Raw genomic sequence first — 25,007 nt, 5'->3', positions numbered from 1 at the left:
TGAAACGTCAGTGTCATATTTCGTTACATAGGTTTGAAAACAACACTTTCAATATAACTATTTTTAGTTTTTTTATCCTCATTCCCACGTTTTACATTTACAAATCGGTAAATGGGATCATTTTACAATTAATTAACTTGTATTTTATAAGTGTTATACTTAACAGTGAAGTAAGCGTTTAAATCATGGGTCGAAAATTGCAAGCGAAGCATATCTCGAAAAAGCGGAATGTTGGAAAGGAGACTAACAAATTCCATCTTCAAAAGCGAAAAGAACTAACTGTTTTGATAGATAAAGTGCTAAAACTCACCAGTGTGTTCCGGACTACTGGTAATACATTAAAAAGTTGGGATCATCATTTAGAAATCGATGCTATTGTAAAGGAGATCATAGGCATTGAAAATGAATTGTACCCCAAAGATGCTCAGATTGAACGTAAAGAAAAATTAGATAAATATCTCATTTGGTTGCGTGACAATGGAGCACAGTTTGAAGGTAATTGACAATAATAATTTTCTTTTAATTCTACCTTTTGTCATTAAATAATCAAGAAGTCTTGTTGTAAATAAAAGTAATTGCATTCAGTTTAGGTCAAGGATGCAACTATTGCTTAGAATATTGCCTTCTGTACTTACATACTTCTACTACAAAATGGTAGGTTTATTAAACAGTGATATAATCATTGTTATTTTAATGTTTCAAATGTAATTATTCATAAAAAGTTTTTTAAAGTTTTTCCTTTATAGGTTTTAGTTTATGCTTATATATTACAAAATTGTATCACTTAATATAACTTGGTATAATAAATGTAAATGTCTGAGCATTGCATTTTTTTCTATTGATCTAATTCAAGAATCTGCATTGATCTAAACAAAGAAAAGGTTAATTTCTTTTCTCATAGTGACAACACATAGAACTTAGAATATTTATAGCTTGAAATTAGTACTTTATATTAATCTTATTTTGAATTTTTCCATATACTATGTCTTATTTTTTCAGGTGTGGAAATAAGTGAATTTGAGGGGTATGATATGGGTTTGAAGGCAACTAAAGATTTCCCCGAAGACTCGCTCATTCTGACTGTGCCTGGTAAACTTATGCTGACTGAAAAAAATGCTATAGAATCAGAACTTAACAGTTTTATTAATGTTGATCCTATCTTGATGAATATGTCAAATATTTCATTGGCACTGTATCTGCTTTTAGAGAGGAGCAAGCCAGGTAACTATGACACCTATCTCTATATAGGAAATATTAAATATGAAAAACCTAAATAAAATCTAATGTTTTAGTATTTTAAAATCTAGATAAAAAAGTAGTGAATTTCTTGTTTGAACTCTACATTTTGTGTTTAAATTGTTTTATTTATGTCAGTTTTTTGGTAACTTTTCAGAATCATTTTGGAAGCCATACATTGATGTCCTACCAGACAAATACAACACTATCTTATACTTCACAGCTGAAGAGTTAGCCCAACTCAAGGTAATTGTTATCTGTAGCTTACTGATATTCATCATCAATCTGCCCTTATCCCTATCGAGGGTCGGCACAGTATGTACTACTCCTCCATACATCTCTATCAGCCGTCACATCCAAGTCTACCCCCTTCTTATGCATATCCTCTTTCACACAGTCATTCCATACTTTTTTTGGTCTTCCCCTACCCTTGTAGCCATCCACATTCAATCTCATTACTTTTTTGCTTATATCATTATCATCCCTCCTCATAACATGTCCAAACCATGCTAATCTTTTACTCCTCAATTTCTTGATCACTGGCGCTACTTTCAAACTTCCTCTAATATACACATTTTGTAGCTTACTGGTATTATATAGATTAATAATTTATTATTTTGTTAAAATCATACTAACATTATAAATGTGAATATTTGGATGTATGGGTGAATGGATGTTTGTTACAAGGTATCTTCAAAATGGCTCAATGGTTTTTGACAAAACTTGGCAGAGATGAAGGTCATAATCTGAAACAACCCATAGGCTACTAATTAACTTTTATTCTTAATTCCGTGCTGATGGAGTTGCTGATGACTGTTTATTTATCATCTTGAGATACTTGTGCTAAATCAATTATATTTAAATGTCAAATTAGAACATTTTTAGAAAACTATTCAATTATTTCCAGCCGTCACCAGTGTTAGAAGCATCGTTGAAACTCTACCGCAGTATTACAAGACAGTATGCATACTTTTACAACAAGATTCATACAGGTAACATACCTGTGCTGAAAAGTCTCAGAGATGTCTTTACATTTGACAACTACAGGTAAGAAAAGAAACACAATGCAATTATTACTTTTATTCCTTTCAAATAATGACAGTTGTAATGTTTTATAATTATTGCACTCATGCCATTCTAAACATCTTACGAGAAACAATTATCTCTCTTTATATTTTACATTTAATTATAATTAAATGAACATTATTTCACATAAACAGTTTTTATACAATTTTGACAATTAAAAGTATTATAGGAAATAACATAATAAAAGTAATATTTTAAGAAACAAATTGGCTATTATAAGTTTAATTCGAACTAAACACTGGGATATTTGCAGTAAAGATTTTTGCTAAGTGCTTGTTTCCGAGAAACAAATTTTAAATATCTTAAAATATTTAAATAAAAAAATAGATTACATTGTCCCTTAAATAAAAATCAGGTCACTATTAAAATTTTAAAACTACCTAAAATTTAACAATAGCATAAAGTCTTTGAGATTTATAAAATTAAGTTACAGATATGGTTTTCTTAAACTATCCCATGTGTATTCGGGACAATCTTTATCATGGGGTTTTTCCAATGTATCAATTGAATAAATATTAGATGATAACATTGGACTAAGACTACGCATACTACTTGATTTTGTGGTCATTCTATTTTCAAAGACGGGCGATGGTATTCTATCCTCACTGGAACCGTACTTCCTTATAAAAACATGTTGTTGATGTTTCCATCTAAATGTCACAAATGTCAATAAAAATAGCACAGCTATTAATCCTACAATACTAGCGGTGACAACCGTAGCCGATCTTGTATTATGATTTACTGTCTCTGGTACAATTTTTGGAGAATTCTCATCACTTTCTAACGATTTAAACTCTACCTTTTCATCAGATGGATTATGATCGAGTCCTTGTACATCTTCTAAAACTATTAAACCATCTCCGTTAATGTCTTCTTCAAGGACAATCTTTTTAACTGTTAAATCTGATGTATCTGAAACAGACAAAATAATAAGCTTGTGAATACTTTCAACATGTTAAGAATGGGGTAGTTTGTTATTGAATATCTTTAAGAATGTGTCTATCGCCTAGGTCATATTAAGTATTTACCTTAACTGGTACTAACAGACGTACCGATAGATCTCTCCAAAGTTATTTAATTATTCGAACTTAATAATGAACTTACCATTTGAAGAATGTTCAACCATATCATCAGACATATTACGACTTCGTTGGATTAAAGAAAATATTTCATTAAGCGTGATTAAATCTTCATTACCGCGACTCTGTCGTGATGTTCTATTCGTCAGTATTGCTGCGATCTTATCCTCGTTCTTTACATTTTTCATAATATTGGTGGGATTGTGTGTATTGGTTTCTACAGTGAAGTTATTTATCAACGACGAGATTCCTACATTTTCACCGTTTTCGTTCACATTGTTACCAAAATCCATCATCATTGGTATGCTAATGTATTCTGTTTGAGTTACGTAAGGTACGGCTGTTGTTGGCTTGGCTGTACTGTTGTGTGAATTAGCTTCTAACAGCGCTCTCAAAGGATACGTTTCTTTCGATATAGGTTCAATAAGAGATTTAGAGAGAAAAGGTTCAGGTGGATTAGGTTCCCTTGACGCGTTGTGGAATATATCAGCTAAATGCACGTGACTCGATCCACGCTCTCTGTGTTCCAATAATTCAGACAGCGTCATGTTTCTTTCTCTTAATATTTTTGACAATGTGGCACTACCTGGAAACAAGTGATATATTCATTTATTTTTTGTTATCAGTTATTAAATGTGGTACAAACTGAAGGAACCACTTTTTTATTGGTTTATAAGTTCAAATTACTTACTTAAAGAATCATGTAGAATTTCTTCTATTTCGAACTTAGCAGCTTTCTCTGTAGTGCTAACAATTGGTGCGGCAGTTGTGGACGGTTTCAATTTCTTCTCACGTGGTCTCGATCTTTTAATAGATTTTTGAACTGGAGATTTAGTTGATGTATCTGTAAGGTCATCTACCATGGTAACCGTGTCTATGGAGACATCACTTGTATTGTTTGGTTTTGGTTTCATTTTTGCTATAAATTCAGATGCAGAAACTAAATTCGCCATTTCAAATAATTCTGAAAGTAAATGTTCCGGTGACGTTTTATTAGTCGCAATTTTGTGTTTAGATTTTATATTTCTTAACCTATTTACAAAAGCTTGCTGCCTTAAATTGGTTATGTTTTGTCGTGTTCTTACTCTAGAAGCCAGTGATGGTCTGACTGGAGGAATTACTTCGTAAGTCGTTGTTTCAATAATATTATCTGTTGTTGTAGGTATTGTGTCTGTATTCGTGTTCGTTGTTTCCATTTCAGCTTCATCGCTACTTTGTGTATTGATTGTATTGAATTGGGCCATATTTTCTGTTGTGGTTATTTCTTCGGGCATCAATGTTGTAGTAACTTTATCTATGTCTTCAAAGCTTATATTGAATTTTGTGTGTGTAATATTTTTAATGGCTGGAATGAGTTCTTTCCATTGCCTGAATTTAGTAAAGTTTTTATTTTGATATCTTCTATTAGTAATATTGATCATGTCTCTACTTAGTTGCCCTTTATAAGAATTATTTCCTAGTGGTCTCATGCGTAGATTTATCCGAACGCCTGTAGGATATCGTCGTCTTTTACCACTTATAAATGTTTCATTCAAAGGAATATTGAAAGTTTCATTACTTAAAGAGTGTTGTAACCTAAATTTATTTAATGTGTTACTAGTTTTGGCAGTAACAACGGTTGTAGTTGATTCCGTGGTACTCTGTCTGAATGTAGTTGCAACTATTTCTTCCGAAGACGAGAGTTCGTCTAAATTGATATCTTTTTTGACATCCAATGCATGTTCAAAAACGCTATGTGTTTTTCCTGTGAAAGGTCTTGAAGTCTTAGTCGTGGGTGCTATGGTTGTCGTAGACAGCTCTATAATTGTTTCTTTTTCTGTCTGTGGCAATTCTGTTGTTTTTAATACTGATAGAGCATTTTTTTCTCCGCTGAGTAGATCCGCTAAAGTTAGATTATGCTGTTGCAGTAATTCACTCAGACTCTTTCCTTTTGACTTTTGTAATATATCTTTTAGCGAAATCGGGTCCAAGGGTTTACTCTGCAAAAAAATATATTAATTTACTAATTTATTCAGGGGAGATTTTGTAGAGTATTTAAACACTATGTCAAATGTTTTTAGTTAACAAGTTAAATTCGGTAAAAAATAAAATAATAAAGTACCGTAAAAAAAATGTTGCATTGTCAAGGTGCTCTAAAGCTATTGGTGCTTGTATCTTATCCTTAATTTTCCTCAAAACAATATATCGAAGACATTCCTACAAATATATACATATAAAGTATATTTTTTCAAGCAAAATTTTATAAAGGTGTTTCGCTAAGGGTTACAAATAATTGTTAAATATTATATTTGTTACAAATTATTTCATGGCAGTATCAAACTATTTTACTATCTCTATTATACGACTAATTGTATAATTGTGTTCTGAAACTTACTTGTTCTGTAATGTCATTTAAATTTTCTTGGCCAGGTGTTCCATTTTCATTTCTGTTTCGTGAGATTCTAATAGGAGAACCGTTTTCCAACGAAAATTCTGATAGAGACTTATTTTCTTTTACTTCGGGATTGTTTTGTTCTTCATATTCATCTTTATTTGCAGGAAACTGCAAGGGTTCATCGTCGTCGTCTTCCGCCGTAACGTCTACTGTCGCAAATGCGTTACGATTTTTCTCTTCGTTATAAAATTGATTTATTGTTAGTCGTGGTTGGTGACTCTCGCTATTTTCTACTTCGGCGTCATAATTCGTTGTTTCGTGTTTTGGACTTGCTGCGTTATTATCCAAGTTTTCATCGCCGGGAACGTCACCAAACTCGCTGAATTCATGCCAAGACTCTTGATCCGATGTTCTTTTCGGGCCTTTTCTTCTGAATGGTCTTGGACTCTCCGCGGCTTCCGTTCGTACATTCCAGTCGTCTTGTTTGGCGTCGATCTTTTTTCGGCGTCTGTACGGTGTCTCTGTTAGAGGTCTATAGTTGTCTGTATTGTAGGGTCTGTATTCTCCAGGTTGCAAATATCTCTCCTGTGGTCCTCTTAGAGCTGCCTGCGGTCGTCGCCTGCGCTTTCGAATAGGTCTGCGGCGTTTTGGTGGATCTTCAAGAGATCCGTCCCACGTATCAGTTTGCGTTGAATGTGTCATCATCGGTTCAATTTTCACTGCTCTCCATGGCTGAAAAAAAAATGTTATACCTGTTAAAATAAGGCTTGAATAAATCACTTAAATATAGGTTTAGTTAAGTAGTTGTCATTTGAAATATAATTCACAAAAATTAACACTATCGCTTCCTTATTAATGCATTGCACCTATTTCATGAATATGAATGTGAAAAGTGAAATTGGTGTTAGAAAAAATGTCACGAACAATAAATATTTTCCATTTTCCCGTAAAATTTAATTGTACATTAAATTATTTAATTTTTTAACACAAAAAAATTCTGTAAGTTTTACTAAAATCTTTCTCCTAAAATATTTTAGATCGAAAAGTTGGAGTCGTTGGACATATTCGTCTATATCTGACTAAAATTAGCATAGCGGTTTGCTTGCAAATAACACCATGTGTTTTGAATAGCGCAATCAAAAGTGAAAACGTAAAAGTAAAAATGAAGCAGTTGCATTGAATAGCGCCGTGCGACTTGCCTCGTGGGTAATTGCCTTTTGTTCCTACACAAACACTACATTCTAGTTTAACTCCTTTTTTTGCTGTTTCGTAAATAATTCTAAACAAAATTGAACACTTGCTAAACACATGTAACATATTTAACAATGACAACAACCCGTACATATATCTACGTGTAAATAGAGCTGTAGAATATTCAAAATGATTATTTTTTACGTTTGTGATAATATTCTATTAAAATCCCTTTACATCTCACTGTATTTCTAATCCTTGGACTTCTTTCCTGTACATCGGCTAGCTGAGTTGACAAGGAACAATACAGGAATAATTTAGTTTTGATGTTTAATTCCATTCAAAAGCACAAAGCTTGTTTCTGAACCATCTAATCTTACAGTAAATTCTTTCTGCTGAAGTGCTTGTACAGTCAGCTGCATAAATATGTATAAATTTACAAAACAGTTGTACAGGTCTTCGTGTTGAAAAATATGTTTGTAAGTGTTCATCAATAACATTTATTCATGATAAGAAGTATATGGGAGCATATAGCCTGTATATTTTTAAAACCGTAGGCCTGTGAAATTGTCTAAACATTTGTAAATGCATATATATTTATGCAGCCGACTGTACATAACATAATGTTTTGTTTTATCTTACTAATATTGTAAATGCGCGTGACGGGATAAATGTTTGTTAGAAGTTATCGTCAGAACGGTTGCATGGATATCATTTAAATTTGGCATAGATGTAGAACATAATCTGGAAGAATAGATAGGCTAATAGTTATGCTTAATTTAATTCCGCTCGGATGAATTCGCGGGCGATAACTAGTAAGAGAATAAAAATGTTGACAATATTTTATACAGGCCTCCACCGCTTGATTATTTTACTTAATTTAACGTTATAAAAATTACCTGAATTTGAATTTAGGTTGTAATCAGTTGAAGTTATTCCAATCAATCGAGTTCCCGTACATCATATAGTTTACGTGTTATTATGCATATGTTATCTCATTGCTATGAAAGCTGTTATAACAGCGATGGCATAATGTCTAGAGGAAAGTTGAAAGCGTTCATACAACCAACCGGTTCTGTGATTGAACTTGCACTGCGCTCGGGGATTTATGTTTTTAATAATACTGCATCGATAAGTTAATTTTGATTATGATATTACGTGACAAGCAGATTTTTACTGTATGTGTGTTATGTTATATATCTTACTAATATTATAAATGCGATGTTTCGATGTTTGTTTGAAGGTACCAAAACGGCTAAACGCATCTCGTTCAAATTTGGCATACATGCAGAACTTAGTCTGGAACGACACAAAGACTAGTAATGTTTTTTTTAACTAGCGCCGGCGTAGTCGCAGGCGATAGCCTGTTCAAAATAAGTTTGAATGCTTCATATTATTGAATTTAAAAAGAGCGGAAATAAAAGTGTCTTTTTATATAAAATAGCGGTCATCTTTAATTATGTAAATTTGTTTCTGTTTGTTTATATTTTTTGGGACCACCTGTTTGTGACTGGTTTTAATTTACTTTTTTTTCTTTGCGTTATGTTTTTTAATAAGAATATATATTCAATATAAAGAAATTATAATATTCATAAAAACATTTTATTCTCTATGAAACATTTTTATTTTTTAAAACTTAACTTTAGGTAATACTGTTATTGACAAAGACATGATATACATAGAAAGTAAATAAAATAAATATTTTTTACGATTCATTTAAATATTTATTAGGATGACTACGTTACGATATTTTTAAAGCAATTACAAAAAAAAATTACAAATTCTTTCTACACAGAAAATACCAAACGAGTTATTTAAAATTTTAATTTCTAATATGGTTTGCAATGATCATACATATTTATTATTTCATCAAAGTTCGTTTGTTTCAACTTTTTGTACTGTCTCTTTCATAACTTAATTCTACGAAGGACAAAGCAATAAGTTCGAGCAGAGTTTTCAGTCTTGAAATCCATGCGTAAAAACAAAGTTGTTTCAGTATTTTCAAGCAAATTAAGTACAATGACTATATGTTTTTATACAAGTGTTTTGCCAGTGGAAACTTGTAGTAAAATCGTAAGTATAATCATAGGAATTACATATGAAACACTAGCTGTCGTTCGCGACTCCGTCCGGGCGGAATTAAATACAAAACTTTAGTTGCTTATAAGCTCATCCAGACTATTTTCTACTTTTGTGATCTCTTAAGTCGTTCTGCAAATGACTTCTAACAAACATTCATACGTCCTGACATTCCCATTTATAATATTAGTAAGATTACTAAGATTTCTCCAGTATACAAATTGTCTACAAAGTTGATAGTCATATCGTTGATAGAGCAATCGCTTTCATATTATAGATTCGTTTCCAATTGTATTTTAGCTTTCACATTCGAAGTGTAATTGCTAGTCATTTTAAGATGAAGATAACTTTGAAGCTGGATATATCTTTTGTTTGTATGTTCCTGAGTTACTCTACTATTACTCTACTATTCTCTATATCACTCTACTATTTTATTATGTATTTACCATTTCTACAATCTATCAAGTTCCAAGCACGCTCCACTTACGACTCCATATCATCTGTTCTGATTTCTTTATAAAACTTGTTTATAGACTATTATATACTATCTGACGGCTAGCATTTACTCACGCCTTCGTCCGCAATTTCCGCGCTATTAAAAATCGAGTAATAAATATATCCTATGTCACCCAGGGATAGTGAAACTTATCAGCTGTGTACGATTTTATCTAAAATTTAGTGTGTGTATTAATGTAAGTTGACTTAGTTTACCTTATACATATTATCTTAAAACCTTTTCAAACGGTCCCAAACATGTTACAATTGACCGTACCATTTCCAGTAAACTAATTGCATCTCGTCCAAATCGGTTCAGCAAAAAAATCCTTAATATCAGTTGGGTAAAGGTGACTCAAAACATAGAGATATCACAAAAAGGTTTGTATTACGTCACACATTCCTTTCTTATGTCTAAAACAGCCTACCTCATTATCGCTAATTACGTCTACCATTTCCTTTTATTTACAAAACAATAAAATCGTAAACTCACCATTTGTAATGGTGGGTGACCCATTCCTAATGTATAAAATATTTTACTTATCAAAGCACATTATATGATATTGTCTTTTCTTTTGATTCGATTAGGAGTACTGATTAGCCCACATATGTGTAACCCTTATCGATACTTAACAATTGGATTACTTGAAAGATTTTTTTTTTTTCATATGGTGGCAAACGAGCGTGCGGCCACCTGAAATCGCTGAAATAGCGAAGTGGCCGTTGCCCATATACATATGCAATTGCATATGCGTTGCCTACCTTTCATCGACCGAGGAGAGGATGCACAAAAAGAAAATGTTTTCCTTTTCCATGCATCCTCTCATACGGAAAGTCCACTTCCACTTCCCATCCTTTCCTTATAAGAAAAAGGGTGGGAAGGGAGAGTAATTATTTTGCAATCTTACCTAATTACGGCCATTTAATAATTTGGAGTACAGAATTACATATTATCTAGATACTAAATATTTGTGTGAAAAACAACAATGAACATATTTTTCAATTAGTCAATAAAAAGACAGTTTTATTATTTAATTTGTATAATTTTGGTGTACAAAAAATCTATCTTTTAAAACCATTACTAACTATACTTTCTATTAAATGTTAAGTTCTTAACCGACGTTTCCTAATTAAATTTCATATTTTTACTCCACTTTGTGACGATAGTCACGGTGGCTTCTTGTATAATGTAGCTTTTTCTGGTGAATTGATTATTTAAACTGATTTAATAATTCTATTAATTTCAGAGTTTTCTCCTTAATCTTGATACTTTTAGTAAATACAGCCGAACAGAGCACATCACAAGCACCGCGTAGAACAGTAAAATAACAACAAATTATTGTCAAGGATTGGTAATGTTAGGTCTGTTAAAAATGGTTTAGTCATAATTATCTAAATAAATATTACTGAATTAAAAAAATATTGAATTACCCCATCGTAGTTTGTGGTGTCAGTCTCCATGGTCCTGGGTCGTAGCTCCCGTGCATACTCGTCTAAGTCTTCTTCCGCAGAATTCACAATGATTACCAGTGCGGCCAACGTACTTAACAGCGGCATGGTATTTTTCAAATATACACCCATATTATACCAAACAAAAAAATCCAAGATATTCCTAGAACTCACTTGAATTCACTTGAAAACACCAAAATCCGTTAACAACGCCTCTTAGAGACAAAGAACGAAAAAAAGTATAAAAAGAAAGAAATAAAAGTAATAGAATCGATATGAACGACGCATACAACGATTAGCGATTTCGAATCGTTCGATTTTTTATTTTCACATTATCACTGTTTTATATTTAAACCTCTAAATATAACTGGCGGTTAACAATGTGCAAGACAATGTTATTGGTTGTTTGAAATTTAAAAAAATCGTTTTTTTTTGACGCGATTTTCCGTTTTTTTTTTTCTCGAATACGAAAGTGACACACGTTGGCTTACGACAGCTCGATAGGTGCGAATGCGGGTGCACGGCCGACTCACGGATTCATGCCCCGCGCTTTGCACTAAGATGGAAAACGAACAATGCATGGAAATATAAAATAAAACTTTTCTTCCATTCAATTCGCTGAAAATTTGTAAATAAAAATGTATTTATTATCAATCATATTTGTTTTTTTTAAAGGCAATAATTAAAATACGAAAAGATTTACTATTTTTGCTAAAAATTTATAAATATAGTCCATTCTTTTTTGCCCTCGTTTTTTAAATTATAAAAGAACAATTATTCTTACGTGTTTATAAACTCGTAACGTCAACACATAGTCATCGTTTGTATTGTTTATATTTGTTTGTTTTTAATAGAAAATTATATAAAATAATGCCCTGTTTTCAAAATCCGTTTGACTAATAGGTTAGACAGCTTTATCAAAGAGAATATGTTTATAATGAAGATGGAAGTGCTCCAAGACTGTGCCAAAATTATAATTCGATCAGAATTACGTGCGTGAGTGTTCATATTGTACATATTTGCATTTCGCATTAAGTTATTATTTAACCTGTCCAATATCCAATGATAGAAAGACCAAATAGAAAGTAAATGTCTCAGTCCATGAATTACATTATACATTACAAAGTAAAATCAACGCGTCACGCTTATATTCATGTCAAAATATTAATTGTATGGTAACCAGATTTCTTCAAAAATGTTTCGGTGCCTGTTCTCCTAAACGAGAGTAAAGCTTAAACTATTTATTTTAACCCTATACGCATAGAGCGAGCTATAAAAAAGAGATTGAATTGAGTTATAGACAGACTTCTGTATCTGACCCGGTGGACATAAGTGAATCTAAAATACAATTTTATAAGTTCAATAAAGCAAATAAGAACCTCCTGTTAATGCAAAAAAAATCATGCTTTGTGGTATTTCTATTGCTAAAAAGGCTTTCATAATATCTGACAGAAATAACAGCGGTTACCGAGTATTCAAACGGGCCAGATAAATTTGTCAGACTATTCATGTTGTTGGAGATATGGTGGTTATTGAAGGTGTTTCAGTTTATAAACATAGCGTTAGATTGGAGTAGTAGCTAGTTGATCGGTGCGCGTACGATGCATGTGAAACGGAATGCGCGCGCGCGGCCTCCCGCAAGGAATGCGACGTGCGGATAAATATCTCTATTACTCTTTTCACTACATCTTTAACGTATTTCATCTTTTAAATCTTATTAATATTATAAATGCGAATGTTTAGATGTATGTATGGATGGATGTGTTAGAAGGTATCTCCGGAATGGCTGCATGGATATCGCTAAAATTTGGTATAGATGTAAAATTTAGACTCGAACAATACAGGTTACTAATTTAGTGTTTTTTTTTTATTCCGACGGACGCAGTCGCGGGCGACAGTCAGTGCGACATAACGCACGTATTAGGTATACGTTTACCTCTTTAGTTATGTAAAATTATTTAAGCATGGTACGGTACATCTTTGGCATTTTGAAATTTTAAAGCTCCTTTTCAAGCTATTTGTTAGTAATAAACTTTGGGTCAAACCCGATGACTTGGCAGATTTATTAGGGGTTGTTAAGTGTTGTAGTGTAAGAAATTAACCCGGTACTTTCAGAACCTAAGTCGGACTACCACTCTACCTTTAACGTTCTACCAAGGCTAAAAAATAGACTATTAAAAAATGGATAAAACAATTCCGTATTGTGGTTAAATCGGAATCGATTCAGCACGGCCGCGGTGACATTTTTTTTTGTTCTTTGTTGTAATATTTCGCTACATTATGCGTTACGTAATAACGGGTAGGTAGAGATGTCATCGTACGACACAATCAGAGCATACAAACTATCACGAAATAGTTGAGCCTCTTGGGAAACATTCGTAAATAGTTGGAAATATTCGTAAAAAGTAAGATATATCAGGCTTCACTATGTAAATAATAAAAATGTTTATATAATTGATAAAAACCGTTAGTGTTTATTTAAATAAAATATTCAATTATTTTAAATCTATAAATATTAATACAATTCGAGTGTCTTTATGTAATAACGAAAAAAAATAAAATTTCGTACACATATTTGCGTTGCTGATGACAAATTTTTTCAAATTTAATGTTTGTCCGCAAGGCCGTTTTTGTTCCTGGTAATATCCGGAACAGTTACACCGATTTTGACGGGACTTTAACGTTAAGGTAGGTGATGCATGCGGTTGTGTGCGAAGTTTTTCAAGAAGATTCACATGTGCCCACCCCCCGGTAATCAGTGAGTCGGGGGAACCAGAGGGGGTTTAGTGGGTAGGCTCCTTGTCCCATTAGGGATGAGGAGAGAGTCCCACATGTGGTATGCGTAATGCATTCCCCCTCTTAAAAAAAAGGTGATGCATGCGGTCATATTATAAGTTATTTTTTTAATTCTGCGCTGACAGTCGCGGATGACCGCTAGTTTTAAATATAATTAAGTTGCAATGCATAATCGACTTTCAAACGTTTTACCGTATTGGAAGATTCTCAACGGTTTATGTAATATTTACCACAGCTTTCTACATCAATAAGATTTTGTTCGTGCATCGGAGAATTGCTAAATCATCAGTTACGCATTATTATACATTTGTTTCGATCATTTGCACAGATTTATAAAGTGAAAGAATAATAAATTAACCAAACTAGAATAATAAAAATATTATACTGTCAAATATAATATGGTCTATTGATATGATGGTCATGAAAATTAAAGAATTCATTTGTGCGTTAAAAACTTGTAAACTAATATTGTAAATTGTTTTTACGGCATTAATTTGTACATTAAGAACAAAGTATAATATATCCAACTACAGATTTGGAATTGAAATACGTGAGAACATGTTTAGTAAACAATTTACATAGAAATGTGTAAAATAAAAAAATCGCTAATAAGTTATGTAAAAACTCTTTATCTCGTATTTGTGTTGAAATTATATAAGTACTCTACTTTAGACAATAATAATAGTATTTTAAATTAATAAACATATTATAATTCATTTTAATATAATATATCGTTGGACGTGCTATTATGTAATCTTGTAGTAGATATAAATCTATAAACTCTCTCTTGAAGTCGACAATAATGAGGGTACATTGACCCTGTCATTTGTTTTTCTAAGCCCGACTAGAGTCAAAGTACGTAATATCTTACGCCTTGTCATCTGCTAAGCGACTTGGAAAGCCGGAATTCTCGCTTCACTGATTGTACAGGGATTTAAATAAAAAAACCCTTGTTTGCAGAAAAATGTGTTAATATTGTAGAACATGAATAACAGAAGGACATAGAACAACTGATTTGACATTACTAAATTCAAAAGTTTAATTTCTTCTTTTTTCATTGATTTAATGGCTGCTAAAGCGTAAAAACTCCTTGAACATACCGGCCACCAAAGACTATTTTAGTCTTTAAAATCCTTAAAGACCGGCCACCGTGAGGGAATTTTTAAATATTTTTAGGCAAAATGATTTCAGCAACTGTCGTTTTAACATCGTGTTCTCTTTTCACTATACTGTCACGACTCGTACTAACTGGCCTGTGTGTAGCTGCATTATTCGACCAAGTAGCCATTTCGTTGGTGAAATATTCTCCTCTTCTATTGTATCATAATCCTCTCTCCCGTCGCCGGTGGTGTGTTCTCTAGTGTTCTGTTCAAATCTTCTTGAATTTGGTGAATAGTTTCTAAAACACTAGATGTAAATGTTCCTCTTTGTTGTTACTATATTCTGCTGTAAAATGTGTTACTTTCTAACCGATAAAATCTATGTTGTTCCTTCGTGTATTCTCAAACTCTAATAAACTTCTTTTAAATGTTGCAATAATTTCATTCTGATTTCATCTCCTTATATGTGTGTTGTTCTAAATTTGCTAACTATATCTCCTATAAGTTTGATGACATTTGCGTGAGTCTTTTCAAACGTGTTTTTTAATTCGTTTGCTGCTCCGATGAGGTTTGTATCGTTATCTTTCCTTATATTCTTAAAATAACCTCTTCGGACCTTCTTATTTACTGCGAACCTCGATTCATTGTTTTGAGAAGTGCATCCTTTATTATCAAATTCAAGATGTGTGTCTTATTAGGTTTAATAACAGGGTGTGTAAAATCATCTGACAAACTGGCATCATTCAACCTGCCTCCTAATCTCATCTGCCATCTCTATTTCTCTAACAAATGGATCTTCAGTTTTCAGTTTACATCTCCTTAATAAATTATGTAATTGTTCTCTTCTATCTGCAAATCAGTGTTGTTCTAATTCTTCTTAAAATCTGATTTCAGATCATTATTTCTTTGTTAGTGTTGTATTTAGTTTCAATTTGTTGTCATACTTAAATCATTGTAAATTACTTATCTCTATTCTTATTCAATTGATTAACTTATACTTACAAATGTTCACTATATCATCTCATTTGAAAATCAGCAACTCCTTTGTATAACTAAATATAAATATAGCTGTGCTTACTTTAGACTCCAAACAGTTGATTGACTCGAATGAGTGTGTACATCTGACGAAATGTGACTTTACTAATATGATATGGAAACTCAGCTAAGTAAAGTGGACTTTCTCATGAAAATTGTAATCTTTTCATCTCACTGTCTCTAATCTTAAATTGTTGAATATCTTCTGCGTTTGAAAACTCCTCATAGAATCCTCCTTAATAAAAGGGTTATTGTTGCATTGCCAAATGTTGACTTACTTGTATTATTCTAAAGCTTGCTCTGGTTCATCGCGTCAAGCGATGCTTCTTAATTTGTATTCTACTGCGATCTCAATCCAACTGTTAGTTTGTATGATATCTCCTATTACTAATCTTGTTTGATCCCCGACTATCAAGTGCATAAGTGTTTCTCTTGTGAATATCTCTACTGATCTCTTACGTTGATGTGTCTGTATGCTCTTATTCATTGAATGATGTAAAAATAACCAAACAGTTGTGTTTTCTCATTTGTCCTTTTCCGCGTAGTCTAAACTTAAATACTCTATGATACGATCTTTACCGTTAGGGTATGTGAATTTGTAAATACTTTACCAAATATTCAAATCTTCGAACGACTTGATGGTATCATATGTTGTATACTTCTCTTCTAGAAATTGTTTAAAAAGAACTTACTGCATAAGTTCCGTTCTCATCTCTTCTCATTGTAGCCTTGTATATTATTTCCATCATCTTTTGTTAATATTCCCGTAGTGTTTCTTAAGTCTCATTCTGTCTACGAAAACTTCTGCAATAAATCTTATCTTACTTATGTGTATCTATACTACTCTCACAAAACTCCTTAATATAATATTGTCTAATGTACTGCTAATATGTTGTGATTTGCTTATATTGTATGTGCACTTTTATTTATGTTGCTCTCTCTCTCTCTCTCGTTTTCTCTCTCTTTCGCTTTCTCTATGTCATGCTTGTTTTACCTGCATATCACTCGATAGACTCATTCCATACGAGTGAACTTTGCCTGTCTCCTTGTTTAATACACCATAATTGTATGACCTCAGTCCTCAGCTTAAAGTTATGGTACCTCACTTATGAAGAGACAGGTGGACCCTTTATTCCACATTATGGAAAAGGGCTGTTAAGGCAAAAACAACGCACTGACATCTAGGTGTAAGGTTGTATATTGCGTCTTACCGCACTCTTAACTCCTCTTACCTTAACCTATGTTTGCTACCTCGTTTTGTGTCCAATCCTTTTTACCGAGTCTAACCTCTCGGTAATAAACGAGGCCTGTGTGTCCTGGTCATGGAGAGCACTAACGACGTGTGAATGTTCTGTGTCTGAAAAATCATCTGTTAGTGCTGTTCGATACAATATTAACCAGGCTGCTGCATTCCAGGAGAAGTGTGCTATTCCTTATTATTCCTTCTCCTTCGGGTCTTTTGTATTTCTGCTGCTGTATCCATGTTCTCCCAATATATCTCCTTCCAGGGTGTATGACGGCATGCTGTTTCTAATTGATATATTTTACAAGATGGGAGTTGCTTATTTAATGAATATGATTGAGCGGTTGCTTAAAAATACTTTCTTGTTTCATTGCATTTTAACTTATAAATGTTTGTTGTAATGTAATTTGTTTGATAGCATTATTGGTTAAATGGAAATATCTTATAATTCTTCTGTATGAAACTGAACAATCAGTTCTTCTTAAAGAAATGTGTAATAATGCAATTGGCAACATACCGCTTATAATCATACTGCTTCTTAAAAATAGTCCAGGCTTCTGCAATTTTCGACTTACTTGTACTGTTTCAAGCAATGTTTACTCTTCCTTGGACCATGTAACTTTTATACGACCAATAAGCTTCCGTTTTGTTGTTAATTAAAAATCTTGAAAATTGTAAAATTATACCACTCAACAGTCTTCATTACTCTTGTAAAACAATCCGACTCGATTTGGACCAAAATGTACAGGGATTTAAATAAAAAAACCCTTGTTTGCAGAAAAATGTGTTAATATTGTAGAACATGAATAACAGAAGGACATAGAACAACTGATTTGACATTACTAAATTCAAAAGTTTAATTTCTTCTTTTTTCATTGATTTAATGGCTGCTAAAGCGTAAAAACTCCTTGAACACTGATCCTGTATACTGGTCGGTGATAATATTTTTAATCGTTTGTATTTAGTTTATCTCTGCTGAAACTAGAGTATTATTTAGAGTAGAAAAGAGTATCTTTTTGGAGTAGAAATATTTTAAATGATGAGATACATGTCTCTAGCTTATGCTATTTGGCCTTAAAGATGTTTTGCTTGAGTTATTATCGTAGGAAAAGATACCACAAAGAGTTTATTTATTACCTTCATTATGTTACGTCTATAGACAATGCTCTGTCACTTTCGACGGGATCATATTTACGTAATATTTCGCACAACTTCACTTGGCGTAGAGCCGAGAAACATAACGATTACCAACTATTTGTTTCTTACCCTTTCGTAATATTTTATGTAATTTTACTCTGGTTATTACGTAATTTTATAAAACTTTTTCTTTCAATGTTACCGTAATATTTGGCATTTTTCCATGTTTGCTGTTTATTAAAAAAAAATAGCGATTATTTCATTCCTATAAGAGGGCTGTTAATGGCAAGCCTTTAAGGACTTCTTTCGATAGTCACTGACATCGTTTTGGAAGTTGAAAAAAAGTTGAAAGTTTTGAGTATAATCAGTACGAAAATCCATTAGACAATCGTAAAATTGTAACACAATAGTCAACAAAGCACCGGACGAGCTGAGGCGATATTATCAAACAGCAGCGCGCATGCTCGATGCCGACAATTTATAAATGCCTCTTCCAAAGCAGGAAGAACAGACTAATAGAAGAAAACAAATAACCAATTGTTTACTGCAGATAAGCTGCTAAATTTGTAAGACATTGTACAATCCAAAGCAAGAATGCAATTGATAACTACGAAAAGTTTATTACACGTGGGTTTCTGAAATCAAAACTCCGTTTACAACATATTGTTATCTCTGTTTTGTCAAAGATATGGACAGGGATGACGATATGTTTTATACATATATGTTGGTCTTACAAACCCACGGTATGCATTTATTAAAAAGTTAAATGAATATCTTTGGTTTCTTATACAGTCAATAATTAATCCTTTAGTGGTTAATTAACTAATTAAAAGTGGTAGTTAATATTTTACGTCATAGTTACATTAAATTAGTAGGTTTTGTTGTTACATTTTACATAATTAAGTGTTAACCAAAACAAAGTTTCCCATCATACACATTAACTTAGATAAAATTATCTATTATACAATGAAAGGAAAGCTCGCTAAATGTATACGATTATCTTTAAATCTTATTGTATTCGTCTTGCTTTCGCTAACTTTAAGTGGTATTTTGTTATATAATTTAACTTTAAATTAATTAGGAAATCTACTTATCCGTGATGGATACTTATTGGACTTAAGTTACTGGATACTTAACTTCCTCTTAACTTTAGTATACATACGTATACATATGTATACTAAAATATATAAATGTTTTTTAGTTTATTAAATTACGTATAATTATTTATCATGCTACTCAAAACCAATAAAGTGCAGTACTAAAATAAACAGTCCCCTTCACATTTGTATTCAAAACTCGTAATGAAAATGCAAATTTAGTGATGCAGGTTATATCTTACATTGAAGAGGGTTGCATTCGCATATTATAAACATTATAGCTGTACGTAAATAAATTTTGTATTCAGATGGGCTGCGTCAACAGTGATGACGCGTCAGAACAACATACAACTAGCAGAGGGCACAACCACCGCCTTTATACCTCTGTGGGACATGTGCAATCATGAACAAGGCAAGGTACGTAATTTATAGCTCTTAATCACTAATCTTTAAACAAATCGCTGCTTAAAATGACCAATTATAGTGCGTTCCACATAATTTTATCTACACTATATTAGTTCGAATCCTTATCACCGCTACAACAAGTAAGTGTCAGTCCCAAAATGTCACAAAATACAACGGCTTGTATCCTGTCCATGTATAGAGGTTAGGGTTCTTGGTCTATGACAGTGTAGATATGGTAAGCCAAATGTAAACTTAGTGGCCACTTAAAGACAAGTTCGGCTGTTTGTCCATAACTTTATATGTCTGTTCAAGGGGGCTAGGCAAAGTGCATTCGCTCCCAAGCGATTTCATCACGAACTTCAAAAATGTATGGAACTGACACGACAATCGCGTGACTTATCAAAAGTCAGTCCTTTATATTTTTATAGTTGGTATAGAATCACTTCGGAGCAAATGCACTTTGTCTAGCCACGCAGTTCGTTCTAAAACTATCGAATCGACTTTGATAAATATTTATTTAAATAGAATTGTCTTTTATGTCAGCGAATAAGTTGAGTAGACTAGCTGATACCGTTTTTATTTTCGTTTTAATTAAGACAGAGCGAAGCCTGAATGGAATGTTAGTATAGAAAAGTGCGCTGATGTAACTAACAATAGTCAGGAAGACTTACATCGTAGCAAAACCTATACACGCTCATGGAATAATTATTGTTGTTGCTTAATTTTCTAGTCTGTTATGAGACATAGAGCAAGCAATTCATGTTGTGTCACTAACATCAGACTCAGAAGAAATAGACTTGACAGTTTTTGAAGAAAAGACAAGCAAAATATATCAGATTTGGTAGATCTGTGGTAGTTTATTAATTTAATCAATGTAGAATTAAACTTAAAACAACGTGCTTAAGGTTTAAATTTGCTTGCTATAACTAGAATGAGTTCCAATGTTTTGTCATTTTTAAAAAACCCGCTCTCATAACATTTCGGATGGAAATTCAATCTCAAGTTTAAGTGATTTGCTAACGACCCAATGTTTTCAAACGTTCCAGATAACAACGGACTTCAGTAAGGAGAGAGACAGAAGCGAATGTTACGCTCTTCGTGATTTCAAAGCTGGCGAACAAATATTTATCTTCTACGGCGCAAGACCTAATTGCGATTTATTCCTACATAATGGGTAAGTAACAAGCAGCAAACACAGCAAAATACACATTTCACGTGTAAAATAACCTAAAAAAGTTTTTTTTAGCATGTCTCTGTTTTATATACTACTAGCTCCGTCCGCGCGGAATTAAAAAAAAACATAATTAGTAGCCTATGTGTTCTTCCAGACTATATTCTATTTGTATGTCAGATTTTATCGAGATCTGTTCAGCCGTTCTGGAGATACCTTTAAACAAACATCCAAACATTCGCATTTATAATATTAGTAAGATTTTTTTTCGAGGTATATTTTCTAAAAGTAAAATAAAAATACTGGCAACCTGCCCTTTTACCTAAAGAGAGTCGGCACAGTAATAATCTTCCATACAACTCCATCTCATCATTACCATATTTTTCATACAACCCATACATATTTAGGTCTAACTTTGTAGCTATAAGTTCAATTCCTAATGACTGTCATCCTGACGACTAATACTAGGTTGTTGAAACTCTTATAAAAGGTGTTCTAAAATTATCCAATAAACAAAAGAACAAAAATATCCTAGCAAAATCATCATCATCAGCTCACTATACATCTCCACCGTGGGGCTCGGAGCATACCCTAAGTTAGGTGTGACTAGGCCATAGTCAACCACGCTGGCCAAATACAACCCGTATTTGGCCAGCGTTGACTTCACACATATCTCTGAATTTCTTCTCAGATATGTGCAGATTGCATCACGATGTTTTCCTTCATCGTAAGAACGTCGGATAAATGTACATATGTAAATCGGAAACAGAAAAACACATTGGTACATGGCGGGATTTGAATCCAGGACCTGCAGATTGCAAGTCAAGTGCTTGACTCCTGAGCCACCGACGCTCCTTATATCCTAGCAAAATACCTTACATGAATCATATTTAACCTTTATATTTATTATGTTTATATTTAGATACCCTAACAAATAAACACTATTCAGCGATCATAATATTATTGTTGTTATTAAAGGGTTTAAAAACCATAAATTTATTTTGAAAATATGTCAATCTATCTATAAATAAACAATTGTAAAATTGTTCTATTGAATAAGTCTATTGTTAGTTCAAATAAACATGTTTGTCATTATTCAGTTGCAATAACGATGTAATAAGACACACTTTGCTTATTGCATTTACTTATGCAATTATTCGTTGTAAGAATACGAATTAAGATATCATATCAACTTGTGAATTCAAATGGTAATTTAAATTGTGGATTTTGTTTGAATCTATGTTAAAAGAAACGCCAATATAATTTTAATATTTTAATTAATTTTATATTTTTCGTATTTGTGTACAGTTTAGGAGTTAATTCTGAAGCGTATAATTTTTGTAACTGTACATCGTTGATAAATTTTATAGCGGTCGTCCGGGAGTTCGTCCGCGCGGAATTAAAAAAAAAACGTCATTAGTAGCCTGTGTGCTCTTCCAGACAATCTTCTATATATATGCTAAATTTCATCGATATCAGATCAGCCGTTCTGGAGATATCTTCAAACAAACATCTATCCATCTATTCATGTAAAATTTGCATTATAATATTAGTAAGATTGTAAATCCTACAGGTCTTACAAAAAATAATAACTTAATGAATAAAAATTGTATTTTTAATTTATATTTCTTGAAAAATATATTGTTTCCTTTCCAGTTTCGTGTACCCGGATAACCCGAGCGATTCTCTGTCGCTCGCGCTGGGCATCAGCTCGGGCGACGCGGCGCGGGACACGCGGCTCGCGCTGCTCACCAAGCTCGGCCTCGCTCGCCTCACGTACTTCCATCTGTACTCCGGAGACTCGCCTGTTAGCGCGGAACTGCTTGCATTTATACGAATATTTAATATGAACCAAGGTAAGTCGAATACATCGATTAACTTAAATCTTATCGATCCTTGAGATATTTAAATGAATTGCGAATTTATTATTGTAAGTATTTTTTTATGTTAAAACTAGCTGTCTACTGAATTATAAAAAAACTTAACAAGTAGCCTATGTATTCTGCTAGACTATGTTCTACATCTGTGCCCAATTGCAGCGAGATCCATGCAGCAATTCTGGAGATACCTTAAACAATACATCCTTCCAAACATTCGCATATAAGTGAATTGTAAGATTAAAAAAAACGACTAATTCCGTTCCTAGTGAAGTATACAATAGCATATTCGTTTCAAGAACACTAGAAATAAATGCCAATTCAATTAGTACAAGAGTATTTGTACATTCTTATTCATAAATTCCTCAACTCACCTTGAATCTAACGTTGTGCAACAGTTACTCTACTAGTAGTTGCCCACGACTTCGTCCTCACGGGATTAAAAACACTTTTTCAAATTGGTTCACTAGTTTCGGAGCCTTTTCAATACAAATAAGCAAATCTTACCTCTTTCTTATCTCATATATAAAATTCTCGTGTCACAATGTTACTTACCATAATTCTCCGAAAGGGCTTGATCGATTTTATAAAAAAAAAATATATTTTTCATCCCGCGCGGACGGAGTCGCGGACAACAACTAGTAATTAGTATAGATATTTTTTTTTACAAACAGAATGAGAATATGCTTGTGAAACTTTTCAGAGGAATTATCAAAATGGTCAAATGACGGTCTCCCGGGTGACCTGGTGTCATCAGACCCGACCAGTTCTGAGGCGGTGGGCGCTGACTTAGAGAAGCGCTCCTACACCTACTTGTTGACGAGGTGCAAGCTCATACGAGCCTCCTACAAGAAGGATCCTGAAGAAACTGCCCCTGATACACCTCACAGGTAAATATTTTTTTCAGTCCGTACGTGCCATTTAATATGACGAACTTATCTGGCCCGATGACAGAGGCTAGTTTTGTTCACAAAATATATTGAAGCTTCTATACCTAATAGATATTTTCTATTCAAAGGCAAATTTGTGGATTTTTATTTATTTAGATATACTCGTTTCATTTTTGCTTACCGGGTCAAATAAACCTGGCACACTATACTTTTTCAATTTTTATGATATTCTATATGCCTAATAAATGAAGAACTTCTACGTTTTTCCTCTAATGATTTTACCTAGTTTTTAGTGTAAATTCTGTAACACGATGACAGCGCCCCCTATTGCCTTAAATTGTTAATTTGTCAATTTATTTGAAATGTGAATTAAATTCCAGGAGGAACATAAAATTGTTGAAGCAATGCGAAGTACAAATATTGGACGGTGCCATAAAGTACCTGGAAAACATTCTAGAAAAAATGTCCGCCAAATGAATACAATATCAACGTACCTTTTGACGTAATAATGAACAAATTATTTATTTTATACAAGTTTATACAAAAAAATATCTTTGAATATCTTAATTTTTAATAAATAAGTTATTGTAAAATCGATTCAACGAATTATGCGATATTTTTTTTTACTTTGTTATAAGTTTTTTTTTTATTTATATTTGTATTGTGTGTGTAAGTTTAATATATGTTGTTGTTTCGTAATTTTTTTTTATTTTTAATTCCTTTTAATCTTTGTAATAACTTCATATATGTTGATAGTATTTTAACAACAGTATGTTTAATAGAATTCGTATAGACATATTGTTGTCTCTTTCTTTCAAAGAGTGTGTAAGGGATGACAATATGTGATAATTTGAAGAACCTTAAAAGCTTTATTGTAGTCAAATTCAAAAGAAATGAGAATTATAACGACCCTATTAAATAGTTTTACCTTTATAAAGCTGTAAAAGCAGATTTTTGTACTAGAATTATTCAATAGACACATTCAGACATTGAATTGTTTAAATAAAATTTCTCATTTATATTGAATTCGACTAAATTTTTAATATATTTTATAACAATAAAAATGGATGTGGGAAGGTAATTAAAATATATAAATATATATGAAAAATTATAAAATAAAGTCCATATGTTTCTTTCGATTTCAATCACTTTATTACCAATGTATTACATTTTTTATTAAGAATACAAAATTATTCTATAAAATCTTAAAATTACTATTTACAATATAATTAAAAATAAAGAGAATAAATAAAATTAACTTAGAGAT

At 32.5% G+C, this 25,007-nt stretch overlaps 2 protein-coding genes across 2 annotated transcripts; one reads left to right on the top strand and one right to left on the bottom strand.

Annotated features, from left to right (window-relative positions):
* On the top strand, positions 1-24,390 carry Setd3 (SET domain containing 3). The gene is made up of 9 exons (XM_013317564.1): positions 1-495; positions 1,000-1,221; positions 1,394-1,482; positions 2,144-2,283; positions 19,706-19,814; positions 20,849-20,976; positions 22,630-22,829; positions 23,554-23,740; positions 24,121-24,390. The coding sequence occupies exons 1-9, from the start codon at positions 186-188 to the stop codon at positions 24,215-24,217; spliced, it is 1,482 nt and encodes a 493-aa protein (XP_013173018.1). The 5' UTR covers positions 1-185; the 3' UTR covers positions 24,218-24,390.
* Positions 2,351-11,474, bottom strand: LOC106121761 (uncharacterized). Its single transcript, XM_013317563.1, has 5 exons — positions 10,972-11,474; positions 5,776-6,507; positions 4,093-5,380; positions 3,427-3,987; positions 2,351-3,234 (listed from the first exon to the last, which is right to left on the bottom strand). The coding sequence occupies exons 1-5, from the start codon at positions 11,119-11,121 to the stop codon at positions 2,750-2,752; spliced, it is 3,216 nt and encodes a 1,071-aa protein (XP_013173017.1). The 5' UTR covers positions 11,122-11,474; the 3' UTR covers positions 2,351-2,749.
* Positions 24,391-25,007: the final 617 nt, after the last annotated feature.

This window comes from Papilio xuthus, unplaced genomic scaffold (assembly GCF_000836235.2).
Source record: "Papilio xuthus unplaced genomic scaffold, Pxut_1.1 DF826938.1, whole genome shotgun sequence".
NCBI classification, from domain to species: Eukaryota; Metazoa; Arthropoda; class Insecta; order Lepidoptera; family Papilionidae; genus Papilio; species Papilio xuthus.
Note: the sequence above shows the minus strand (reverse complement) of the source record. Positions and strands in the feature narration are given on the sequence as shown.